A 12,767-nucleotide genomic window follows, 5' to 3' on the forward strand; every position below is an offset into this window, starting at 1 on the left:
AAAACGGTGGTTTAACATCTCTGTTTCACATGTCTTCTGAGAGGGATTTCCATGTCAAAGTCTTGAGTTTCGTCATCTTGTTATCTAAAAGATACAGGCAAGTTGGGGTTAGTTCATGATCCCATTTCTTGGTCTTTGACTTGCATCTCTTATCGCCTAGGTTTTTATATTGTTCAATGTGGACCCTTTACCCTCTTCATTTTCACTTGCTCATATTTTGATAACGATCAAAAATACTCTTGGTAATAAAAAGTCATCCGTACATTTTTATAAACAGTGCCTCATAATTTTAGTATGTATAATAATTTTAAAATGATCGGATGGATATCGATCTCACATTATGAATTACAAAAATGATCAATGGTTACTTAACTCAAAACCTATTAGATAATTTTAATTTATTTTTTTTAAATTAAATAAAAAATAAATTTAAAAGTTAATTAAATTATTTTTAAGATGGTCGATACATTAATAAATTATAATATTTGAAAATTTAATTCCGCCTAATAATTATATAAATTTAAAATAATAACAAATTTGTGTTTAGTTTTAATTGGATTGTTACTGTATATCTCATTTAATTTTGGTTATTTAAACTGTGTATAGCATATATAGATTAACCCAATTCATCAAGCTAAGTAATTGGTAGCCACAATTGTATAATCATAACAGATTGCCTCTGAAATCTTTTGCCTCAGCTATCCTCTTGCCACGTGTTAAAAAATCAAATGGGAATTTTCAAATTACTTGCAAGGCACTGCATCTTGTACCTTGACATTAAGCTATTGAATTATAGTATGTTATTGTTAATTAGTTTGTATTATTTATTAAGTTTGGCAATGTTTAATGATTAAGAAGCATCTTAAGGATAAGCATATTAACAAGAAAAAAACACTTGGGAAGTGCTCAAAATCTCCCAACAATAGAAATAATGCAAAAGCCACCACGTCTAAGTTTTCTCCCAGCAAGAATACAGAATGAAGATTTTTTTTTCGTAAACCTACCCAACTCTGCATGGTTTTTTTTAGGTATACACTGTTTGTATAATTTAGATGTTTTGTAGGTAGAAAGACAGCTACAATTGAACCCCACCAATACTCAATGTGGTGAGTTAGCTGAGAATGAGATTACTTGTATTGTTGGGTCTGTCTGGTTTTGTCTTAGCCACGACTGTAGCAGTTGTGAGTTCATGATCATAAACCACCATATATGAGATCCAACTTTTATTATTATTAGTTTTATTTATTATTAAAATGATTAATTTTCGTTTGTGTATCACTAGTAATCAAGGACAAACATGTGAAAAATAATAATACAAATGATCAATGCAATGCACTTGATTAGTCATATATGCCTGGTTAAATACCCTGTCTGAAAGTTCTTTTATGATAAAGAGGGTTAACTTGAAAAATGATTTAAAAAAAAATTCTAGTCAAATTATGGTGATATAATTTGTAATGATTTTGAAGTATTATTGTGCCCTCTCTTTAATTTCTTGATTAAAATATTACAATTCTTGAATTATAACAACATATTTTTTGGGTTATTTAATAAAATAAATAAATAAGATTAATGACATTGTAACGGGCTTAATTAATTCAAACCAAATGAAAATATCCCACTTTGCTTCAATAATGAGCATCCAAAGAGTAAATTGCATAATTATGCCTAAACCATCATCAAGCACACATTACAGCGACTTGCGAACTACCAAATTAATGGGAATTCATCACAAGCATTGCAATGACTATTTTCCACAGAATTATATAAAATTTTATTAATTTGCTTAATTACATAATTTTAGAGTTTTTAATAGTTGCCTCCATTATATATATTAAATGTCTTAATTACATAATTTTCGAGTAATAATCTAACTCATTAGCAGAACCTTAATAAAATTAAGAAGAAAACAAGTAGTGAAAGAAAGAAAACCTAGCTAATCCTAAAAGCCTATGGGTGGCTTTTAGCTAAAGAAAGGAAACAAAAGCTGCGTTATTTTCGACATTGCAATCAAGAATTGGAGAGCGAATGAGAGGAGAATCATGCTCAGCCCACTGGGAGAATTAGGACATAAATGTTCAAGTAGAGGTAAGACCAGTTGAAAAAGGTCCATAAAATCAACTCCGCCATCAGTAAAATAATGACCAAACAAATACCAAGTTTAAAAAAAAAATAAAAAAAATTCCTTATATGGGTCAAATTGCTGCTTTTCTGTCTCAGGAAAATGAAAGACACATCAAGGATTAAGAAAGGTGATTGGTTGATAAAAAGAAAAGCTATATATCTAACTTGTGCTTGCTAATATGTGGATTTTGGTGAAACCCCATTGAAATGATGGAGACTTATCTTGTTAATGTTTTCTCTCTTTAGGTTAATTTAGATTTATACTGCTGCAAATATATTTTACATAAGATAGCTTATTTTCCAGGAAAATTAAAAACGGGAAGAAAAAAGCTGGAAAAAGGAAATATATAAATAGCATGAATTTGGTTTAATATACTTTTATCGAGTTATTGATGGGTTGTTACAGTTACAATTGTTAACCGCTAAATAGTTACAGTTGTTAACTACCTTTTAATAACTTTCTCTTCCGATATGATTCCTCCATCATATACTTTTACTTGAATTGGCTATCTTTGTACCGAAACTTTCACAGATTCATCGATAGCAACATGAGAGTTGGTGCCTCTTATGGGTTTGGTGGCTACATTATTTGAGGTGATATAAGTAGGTAACTGAGGGATATGATTGGACAGATACCTGAATTCAAATTTCAGCATCTCTTATTGACCAAGTCTTTCGAAGCAAAAAGGACATTTCATTGGTCGGTAATTCCCAATGGGTAACAGGTCATTTTCCTCTTCTTCCAACCATCTCAAGCTTCAATGTTAAAGTACAGAACTAGTTTGGCTAAGGAGATTTTGATGCTCAAGTACTGCTGAAGATGATGGGTTTGGTGGGGGCACCTCCGTGGACATGGCCAGCACAGGAATTGCCAAAAATTTCATTCCTTGCACTGATTTCTTTTCATCTTTTCTTACAGCTTGACAAAGAAAGCTCCAGAAATGGTATTTCCCCAATCTCATCATCAATCCAGAAAGCTCCAGCATCTGTTTCAGCGGACGGCTACTCTTCTATGCGGTGCTAATTTTCGTTTGATATATTGTTGTGGAATTTGTATTCAGTTCCAAACTAACTAATCATGCCATTGCCTATGCTACCGGAAGAAAATGTCTTCTTTAGCTCAGCGATCCAAATCATCAATTGAATTACGGGATTACAAGGGCTTCAACAAAGCAGAAGATTGTTGCGAGGCCAACTTTTGAATGATCAACCACCAGTTGTTCAAATCTCGATATATGAAAAGTTAAAAAGCTGATATATAAATTGTTTAGCATGCATTCCCAATCATTGGATATAAATCTAAAAGCTACAAATCGGTTTTTCAACCACATAATTAAAAGCTACAAAGCATAGGCGATAATGTAACCTTTATCTCAGAAAAAAAAAAATTCACATAATCAAAAGGATACTAAAGTACACTACCCAAAAATAATGCTGCCTCAATAACATGGTACTGGTCTGCAAATTTCAACGGAACATTTTCAATTTACGAAATGAATCAGTTCCGTTTACAACACTTCAAACTATCCACGCTCGAGATAATTGGATAGCCAAACAGAGTCCACGCTAATGAACTCAACAGCAATTGGAAAGGAAGAACTACACAATTATCAAAGCTATGAAACTAGCACATGATGTCAACTTTGAACCTCATTCACTTTGGGCCTGCAAATTTGCTCATCATCTTTGCAATTACAGGAGCTACCTTGGGATTCGCTTGGTGCTTAGCAAGATTGGCTGGGTTCTTCATTACTGCAAAGCCATCATCCAAATTCATAAGGATAATTATGAGATATGCACAATTTGTTTTGGATTCATTGGAGAATTTCAGTAATCGCGAATGATATGGTAATGCGTAGGGGCATGCAAATGGTCATGGTTCACATGGATTGACAAAAAAGGAACGTTGAAGGGAACCCTTTACCCTCGACACCATCATCAGTGGCATGCAGAAAACACAGACATATACCTAATTCCACTAACCTTTCATCAAAAGCTAAAATTTAGGAACAAAATATATGGTCCTGAGTCCTCAATCCTGATATTAGTCCAGTAAGAATTTTCTCTGAACATTTTTGGTACTACTGTACTACATAGTTCACCCACAACTATGAGATATTCGAGCAGCATTAGCTTTAGCTATTGAGCAAACAAGTACGAACATAAATTGGATCACCACCAAAATCTAAAAAGCATAGTTTCATCCTGCAGTAATTAATCATTGAAAAACCAGGAACATGACTAATTTCATCTACTTCCAAGTGAAGGTTGATCTAACTATTTAAAAGCCCGAGTTAAATGCAAAATGATTGTTTCAGTAAAAATGTAGAAGCATAGATAAGTTGTTCAAAGTTCAAGAATATGAATCATTTAACATCATTACTAGGACAGGTGTTTCTAGTGAAATCTTATAGCCAGAATAACATAAAATCTCAACAACTTGCAAATTGTTAGACAGTTTGGGTTAAAATGTAAAATAAGAAAACCCTAAAACAATAATGTTAACAGGCAAAAAATTGTACCATCTTGAAGGGCAGCCATGACTTCAGGATCACTAAATGCAGCCATCAGTTCTGGGTCCTGCGGAAAAAGAAAAAAAAAATGAAAATGAACTGTAGCACACACATTGAGAATAAGAAGAAAAAAAAAATATTCACCGACTCAATAATTCATTTATGCATAACAATTCAGGATTGGCCAAAATTTGTCCACATGCCTCCACATCTTGTATGCACACATATTTGCTTGAGCATGTGAATTTATCTTAGTGCAGGAGACGTTATCATATCATCTAAGTAAAACATGCGATCATAAGTCAATTTCCTTATAGTTGGACAAGATAAATGAAAAAGGTTCAAGAAAAGGAAAAACCCTTCAAACTTCAAACAGGAACAGAAGTACAGTAAATTCTTTATGGAATATAAAAAGGGAAAACAATCTCAAATATTCTTACGTTCAAGATTTTACTAAAATCAACATTCCCCGGCATCGCACCTGGGAAACCTCCGGGCGTTCCACCAGGCATCCCTCCTGGCATTCCACCAGGAAACCCACCTGGCATTCCACCTGGAAAGCCACCAGGCATCCCTCCGAATTTTCTGCTGGAAGATGATTGCTCTTGCTTCTTTGCTTTCTCATACTCAGCCTGTATACAATGTTCAATAAAAGCATCAGAAATGAAAAGATAGCAACCGATGAACTAAATTTGTTGAACTATGAATATAACTAGCTACCTGTGCTTTGGCACGTCGACGTTGTCTCTCCCGCTCAATCTTTCTATCCTCTCTATCTTTGCGCAGCCTTTCATACTTCCTACGATGATCCTCAATCCTGCGGGCATTGGGTTCAACCTACGTAGTAAAACAGAGCAGTTCCAATGAGATGTCAAACAAAATTGTTTGCACCAATGAAGCTCTTCTTATTTCACATAATATGCATGTTATGGAAAGCTAAATAGTATACACCAACAATCAAATCAACTTATTGCTTCCAAAAACCAGAACCGAGTCAGCTAACACCCCCCCCCCCCCCACTTCCCCTTTCAGTCCCATTGAAATTGAGAAGTTAAAATGCAATTGCAAACCATAAGAGGATGACTTAAATCGTGGTCACGTCCGCGGCCAAATAATGGAAACAGGCTTTAACAATAACTAATTTATAGCTAAATTAATAATATAAATAACACGGATAATAAAAAATAATTTCTCATGCTCCAAATTTGACAAAAAGAACTCAAATTTTATAAGATATAAATACATAGAATTAGAATAAAAGTTGATAATTTTAGTTTAAAAGAAAAGAAATGAGATTTGTAGAAGCCAGTTAACTTCCTATAAATAGCAGCCTTTACATAATTTAAAGGCCTTTATTTTATTCTACATCCCCAGCACAAGCATGCATGGAGCATGTTATTTAACATGTGATTAGAAGTTGCTGTTCTATAAGTCTGTATCAAGCATTTCTCAAAAATAATTTGTACTAGTTCAATTTCGATTTTTTTTCTATTTATTCAGGAAATAGTATGTAAAAGTTTATATATCTACTTCTAAGAGATTTTGTCTGACAGTCACACAAATCAGAGTGCGTGTGTGTGAGAGAGAGAGAGAGACCTTCTTGAGCACAGCACTTATTTCCTCATCATAATCTAACTTTGATGCCAGATGAAGATCCTTGGCAGCCTCTTCCCACTGACCAAGCATTCCTTGTGCCATGCCACGAGACTTGTAGCCCTTAGCTGAGTCTGAGTTGATCTGAAACAAGAAATTATCAGAAATCAAACTTCCACTCAAAGTATCAGATTACAGCATGCTATCCTACATATATAAATATACGTAGAAGATAAGCAGTGCAAATAAGTTGGGAAAGCAACAACCTCAAGGGCAGCGATAGCATCCCGGATGGCAGCATCGGGCTTCTTCATTTTGATGTAAACAGTAGCTGTAGAACATTATATATGCACAAAAGTTAACGATAAAAACAATAAAAAACACACCAATACCAAACTAAGCAAAATATAACTTGCAAAACACTAATGAACATTTACCTCTGGTCGCATACATGATTGCTGAAGTCGGATTGAGGGAAATAGCTTCTGATAAATGGTCAATCGCTTCCTCCAATTTGCCTGCAGTGAAAGAAAATCCAAGTAATGCAATCACATTCTTATAAAAGCACAAAATCAATCCATATCACATTAAACGTTATACATAAGCATCTATCTAATCATTCACTTAAACACCTTCAGAAATAGCCTCCATAGCTTTGGCCTTTGCCTCTTGCGAAGCCTCGCGTTTCTCCTCTGTGACTTCTACTAAGGGGTCACCCATCTGCAAACACCGAATACCATAACCAAACGCAATAAGTAAACCGTATGCAAATAATTATCAGATACTATGAATGGAATAAAATCAAAAGCACAAATGATGTAACTCCCAAAAAATACCTTCTGAGGAGGATCATTATCAGGTTCCACAACCTCTCCTTCGAGCTCAATGTCTGATTCGATTATCTCGTCCTCCTCTTCTTCCTGTTCAGGCTCTCCTTGTGGACCTTCTTTATCCTCCATTTCCTCGTCGCTCTCTTCCACGACATAGCTCTTCTGCATCCCCAGAAGAACATAGTTTTCCCGTGCAAGAAATTACATATACAAACACAAAACTATTCATTTTCGCATAATAAAAAAAGGGAAAATAGTGAAAATGAGAAAATAAGAGTACCGATTTGGAGTCGGCGTGGTTGTAAGCAGAGGTAGGGAGCTTAGCGCCAAGACTGAACCAATGATTCGAAGAAAGCAAAATGAGAGAAGAAAATAAAGAGTGAAAGTCCAAAAGACATAAAAGTATTCTTTTACCTCTCGAGGTAGTCGCGGAAGAAAGAAAGGGAAGGATCGCTGAGAATGGAGGGGCTGGATTTGCAGTGTTCGATGAAAAGCTTCAGTTCTTTAAGTTTAGTCGCGTCCATTTTGAGAGTGGCGGAGGGAGTGGTTGATCAAAGGGACTTTGGAATGGAAATGGAAATGGGAACGGAGGAGACAAAGTGTAGAGCAGTGTTGGACGAAGTAGACTGAGCGGGCGGTTTTTCCAGTAGCTTTCTATCAGATATGGGACGCCATTCGGTTACTTTTATAACCAATGCGGTTGAGGATTGGATTTGGACCCATTGTGCGTGAATCAATCAGTTATCAGTTCCAGATTGAGGGGGCTAGTGTGACCAACGGTACTATTAGATTAGATGTGAAATATTTTTCCATACCCATTTATCATGGATATTCATGAAAAACATAAATAGAATCCATTTATTTATAACTTTTTATTTTTATATTTTTTTAGCCTACAACATAGTATTATGTATTTATGATTGCTAAAAATAGTAAGTTTTTACAACAAATTTAATAATTATTATAATGAATACAATTAAGTTTTAAAAACGAAATTTTATAATTATATTCATTTAACAATTAATTTGTTGAAAAATACATTTAAAGAAAACATAATGAAATTTAAAAAATATATTTAAAATAATAGTTATAATAACACTCACATATTTAGTCCAGTAATAAATATATTTGAATATCTTTAAAAATTTTAAATTTTATTTTTTTAATTTTTAATTTTTATTGAAAGAAAAAACGTAACAGAATATTTTATAATAATTATAAGTATGGATGCTAAAAGTATAACACAAATGAAAAAAAAATCTATTACATATATTAAAATAACCACCACTTCCACGGTTTGTACCTCTTCTACTAAAATAAAACAGATGAACAACCCTCTCCCTCACACCACTGGTAAAGGTTGGATTAACCGCACATATTTCAAAAAAGAATAACACATATTGGAATTTGACACGTCAATTGCTGGAAATTTCTTAAACGATACGGCCTAATTCTAACGTGGGAATTTTACCAAATTATAGACTTGTATATTTCTGTTTGTTTTTCCTTTGCTCAGTTGGAGTTTTTCTATTTTGTTTTGTAGTCTGGACCGGAAGTATGGGGTTTTTGTATTTTGATTTTCACATGTTAGTATGTGATTAAAAATTATTAAATATTTTTATATAATATAGTCTGTTTCATGTTAAAAATTTATGATTATTTTTCTATTTCAACGTAAAACACAAGTAAATTATATTTTTAGGCACAAAAACTAGTATCCAAACTAATCATTATAATAGAATCGGAACTATAACCAAACCCGTGCTAAATTACAAAACCTGGACTAAAATACGTAGTACTAATTTTTCTTATAAATCTGATTAAGAAAAATTAAATAAGTGAAACTTTAATTTCGATTTCAATGCTTAAATAGAAGCATACTGGAAACGAACACTCTAATTTTCATGTGAGTAGAAGCCCGTGATAATCAGAAAAATGCAAACTTGTCAAAGTTGGACGTCCGTGTGGGCCTAATCCACTCTATTTTTGTAAACGGAGTGGTTTGCAGTCCCAGAAAGTACGGATTAATAATGAGGCCCAACCCCAATGAAGTCGGTCAACCCAATCTTCCCGATTACTTCAATTTTCGGCAACTTGAGAATAACAACAATGACCAAACCCAAAAGTGCCAAGAGAAACGAAATTTCAATTTTCAAAACAAATGCACCATAAAAGCAGAATAAATAAGAGACCTTGACCTACAGCGGCAACAATGTTCAAATCAATGGCATATTTAAGCAAGAGAAGAACAAAAATCTCCAAATGCGGAAAATACAGCTCCCTGATACATGAATGATCTCACCACCATAACCACACATATAAATAAACTACTACTAATCAATCTTATCTCTCATGATCTAAAAAATTAGGGAAGAAGCCCATAATAAGAGCAAGCCAGAAAATCCCGTCCATGCCATTTTGTTGCCATCATTTCCCGGCACTCCTGTAAAAAGATCACAACAAATGCCATGCCATTTTTTAGTTACTATTCAAGATCACCAAGAATCATTTCAAAGGAAAGGCATGCGCAGCAAATTATACTTTTATGTTACTATTAGACTATTATTAATTATGTGGGGACAAATATTAACAGCCTCGTTAAATGTGTGCTCGTTGGCCCCCAGTTATTAAAGTAAAATCTGTGGCACCGAAAGCACCAGCGAGGACCCGAGGGCAGGAGCAGGCCAGGCAGGCATCACCCTGAAACCCTTTTCACAACCCTTCCAATCATGCCAGTTGTGAGGGTGATTTGCTTGGAAAACAACAGGATTCATCTCGCTCCATTTTACAATAGCTTTGAAAGATCCAAAAATCAAATTGAAGAAAGTGAAATTGAATCGAGAAAGAGAGTTGTTTTCAAGCCATGGGAACAGAAATTTACCTGGGGGCGGTGGAATGGCAGCAGTTGGCTCGGCGGCATCTGAATATGAAGTAGATGATTAGCAGCAAACTAAAAATAATCACATAATTGAGGAGGGAAAAAAATAATTATGAAAGTAGACAATAGATGAACTTCGAGATTCTCCATTCTCTAATTTTCCAAATATATGTTGATTTGTTACAATCAAACAACTGAGACTTCCAAGGATAACAAGCTATAATTTATTTTTCTGTCATGGGAACAGAAATTTACCTGGGGGCGGTGGAATGGCAGCAGATGGCTCAGCGGCATCTGAATATGAAGTAGATGATTAGCAGCAAACTAAAAATAATCACATAATTGAGGGGGGAAAAAATAATTATGAAAGTAGACAATAGATGAACTTCGAGATTCTCCATTCTCTAATTTTCCAAATATATGTTGATTTGTTACAATCAAACAACTGAGACTTCCAGGGATAACAAGCTGTAATTTATTTTTCTGTCTTTTTTCTATCTTCAAATATTCTCCCCAAATGATCAAAGCGCAAAACTTTACAAATCCCAACTAGTTATTCTGAATCCATTAGATAATTAGACATTCCAAACCCAAAAACTTACCAATTCGCTTCAAATCAGTTAAAAGCCCAGACAAAATTCTAATTTCTTAACGCAAATACACATTATCAACTTACCTTTGCCGCAAGCAGTGAGATCGGCGTTAACACCGCATCGCTTGGTGAGCGCGATGGCCTGAGTGACGTTGACATTAAAGCTTTGAAGCAAACCAGGGGTGTTGTAGAGGTTGCAGAGGCAAGTGAGGTCGTTCTTGACGGCATCTTTGATGGAGCCACAGCAAGACTCTGGAGGCGTGGTTGTGGTGTTGAGGTACTCGCCGCATGGGATTAGCTTCTGCGCACAATTTGCGATGTTCTGCGCTTGTGTTGTGGTTGTGCTGGTGCTGACGAGGAGGACGGCCACCATCATGACCACAACGGACATGGTTGTTGAAGAGGCCATTTTCTTTCCTGAAGGAGGGAAGGTGGGATAGAAGTGGTGGGGGTACTTTGCGTCTGTTCAGCTCTTCGGTCTCCTCTATATTTATAACGGTCTCCTTCAGTAGGTGTTGCTTTCTTACAAGAAAAAGGAAGAAAATTAAAGGCCCCACGTCGCCGCGATGGACGTTAAATCCGCTCCGGTCGGGAAAAAAATAATTGAAAGAATAAGAATTTTAGTAAACCAAATAATAATCGCAAGGGAAATTATTATTAAAGTTTTAGAAAATTTATTAACTTATTTTTATGTTTAAATATTTTTATTTTTTATAAAAAAATATTAACACCTTAAACATTAATTATGTAAATTTTTTATATATTATTTTTTCTATAATTTTAAATATTCACATTATCTAATTTATTTAATCAAAGTTAAATTAACTTAATTAACAATTTTTATAAAATAACTAATTGATTTAATTTTATAAAATAAAATATTTTAATTAATTAATATTAAAACAATCACAAACTTATGAATTTTTCTAAAAATACAAAAAGTTTATTATAATTGTACCTAATTATAATTGTTTTTCTTTGCATGTGCAAATATTCATTTATGAAAATTTATTATAATAAATTATTTTATTCATGCAATTAGCATTTATCATTAAAATTGTTTTTTTTATAAAGCATTTACCAACTAAACTTTTCATATTATTGAAATGTATTAATACATATTTGTATACATTAAAACCGTAATTATAATCATAAAATATGTGCAATTTAATTATATTGAAGTAGCTACTTAGCCTTCTTCTTCCAAGACGTTTGTTGGACGAGGAAAATTGACTCAACCAAGTTCACAACGAGACAAAAACTAGCGTGTTGAAAATTTGACCAGAGGAATTAAATTTGGTGAGGTAGTGGAAAGGTCCTTGGAAAGACAAAACTTTAACTAGTTAATTAAGAAGATTAGTCCGTGATAATACGAATTTTTTTAATTAATTAATATTCAATTTTATTTAATTGAATATATAGTTAAAAGTTTTCAGTGAGTACAAATAATTATAAATACCACATAATTAAAAAAAAATACTCCAAAGAGAAAAGAAAGCTCTCATTTCTAATTAATTAATTTCTATATTTATAATTGAAATTAAAAAATTTTATAATAATTTAATCGATTATGTATGATTTTATTTCACATTTTGATTGAATATTTCAATTATGTAGATATGTTCATATTCAATTTAAAATAGAATAATATAATTCGATCGATAAATTATTAAAAGGCAGTGGAGGGGTTGTTAAAATCTAATATGCAAAGTTAATATACAATTTTCAAGAAAATAAATAAAATATTGGATTAACAATTTATTAAATTAATAACAAATCATTTTAGTTAAAACTTAAAAGAGTTTGATTCGCGGTTAGCAAGAGTAAAAGGAAGAAATCACATGAGAGGTGTGAAAAGAAGCGTAAGGTTAGAAATGTATATGTCAGTTTAAATTCTACGATTGGGGTTGCCATAGTCCTTCCATTGCTGAAAAATTTTTTGAGTTAGCAAAGTCTTGTTCACACGCAGATACAGTTCACACGGGCCAAAAGAAAACTTTATTTAAAGAAAAAAAAAGAAAAATGAAGAAGCAAACAAACAACAGATAGTCCACTCTAGAAGTGTCATTATAAATGAATAGTAGACCATTAAGAGACCGTAAGGCTAGAGCTAGAAGTGAGTATATTATATTTAAATAAAAAAATTTATCAACTTAAAAAAAAAATTTCAATACAGTTTAATTTTTATTTTTAAAAAATTTAATTATTTTAATTTAATTTTAATTAAAAAAATGGTA

General features: G+C 33.2%; 2 protein-coding genes across 4 annotated transcripts; both read right to left on the reverse strand.

Moving 5' to 3' along the window:
• Positions 1-3,424: 3,424 nt before the first annotated feature.
• Positions 3,425-7,953, reverse strand: LOC110609492 (FAM10 family protein At4g22670). Its single transcript, XM_021749085.2, has 11 exons — positions 7,475-7,953; positions 7,341-7,392; positions 7,067-7,222; positions 6,863-6,950; positions 6,668-6,748; positions 6,497-6,561; positions 6,234-6,374; positions 5,358-5,474; positions 5,078-5,269; positions 4,647-4,704; positions 3,425-3,876 (listed from the first exon to the last, which is right to left on the reverse strand). Exons 1-11 carry the CDS (start codon positions 7,582-7,584, stop codon positions 3,779-3,781), a joined length of 1,158 nt encoding a protein of 385 aa, XP_021604777.1. The 5' UTR covers positions 7,585-7,953; the 3' UTR covers positions 3,425-3,778.
• Positions 7,954-9,186: 1,233 nt separating this feature from the next.
• LOC110609495 (non-specific lipid transfer protein GPI-anchored 7) lies at positions 9,187-11,017 on the reverse strand. 3 transcript variants are annotated; one of them, XM_021749090.2, is made up of 4 exons: positions 10,615-11,014; positions 10,194-10,232; positions 9,942-9,980; positions 9,187-9,503 (listed from the first exon to the last, which is right to left on the reverse strand). In XM_021749090.2, the coding sequence occupies exons 1-4, from the start codon at positions 10,937-10,939 to the stop codon at positions 9,418-9,420; spliced, it is 489 nt and encodes a 162-aa protein (XP_021604782.1). In that variant the 5' UTR covers positions 10,940-11,014; the 3' UTR covers positions 9,187-9,417. The 3 variants fall into 3 exon arrangements, with proteins under 3 accessions (XP_021604782.1, XP_021604784.1, XP_021604783.1); XM_021749092.2 differs by lacking the exon at positions 9,942-9,980 and having other exon boundaries at positions 10,615-11,017; XM_021749091.2 differs by lacking the exon at positions 10,194-10,232.
• Positions 11,018-12,767: the final 1,750 nt, after the last annotated feature.

Source organism: Manihot esculenta, chromosome 2, assembly GCF_001659605.2.
Source record: "Manihot esculenta cultivar AM560-2 chromosome 2, M.esculenta_v8, whole genome shotgun sequence".
Lineage (NCBI taxonomy): Eukaryota > Viridiplantae > Streptophyta > Magnoliopsida > Malpighiales > Euphorbiaceae > Manihot > Manihot esculenta.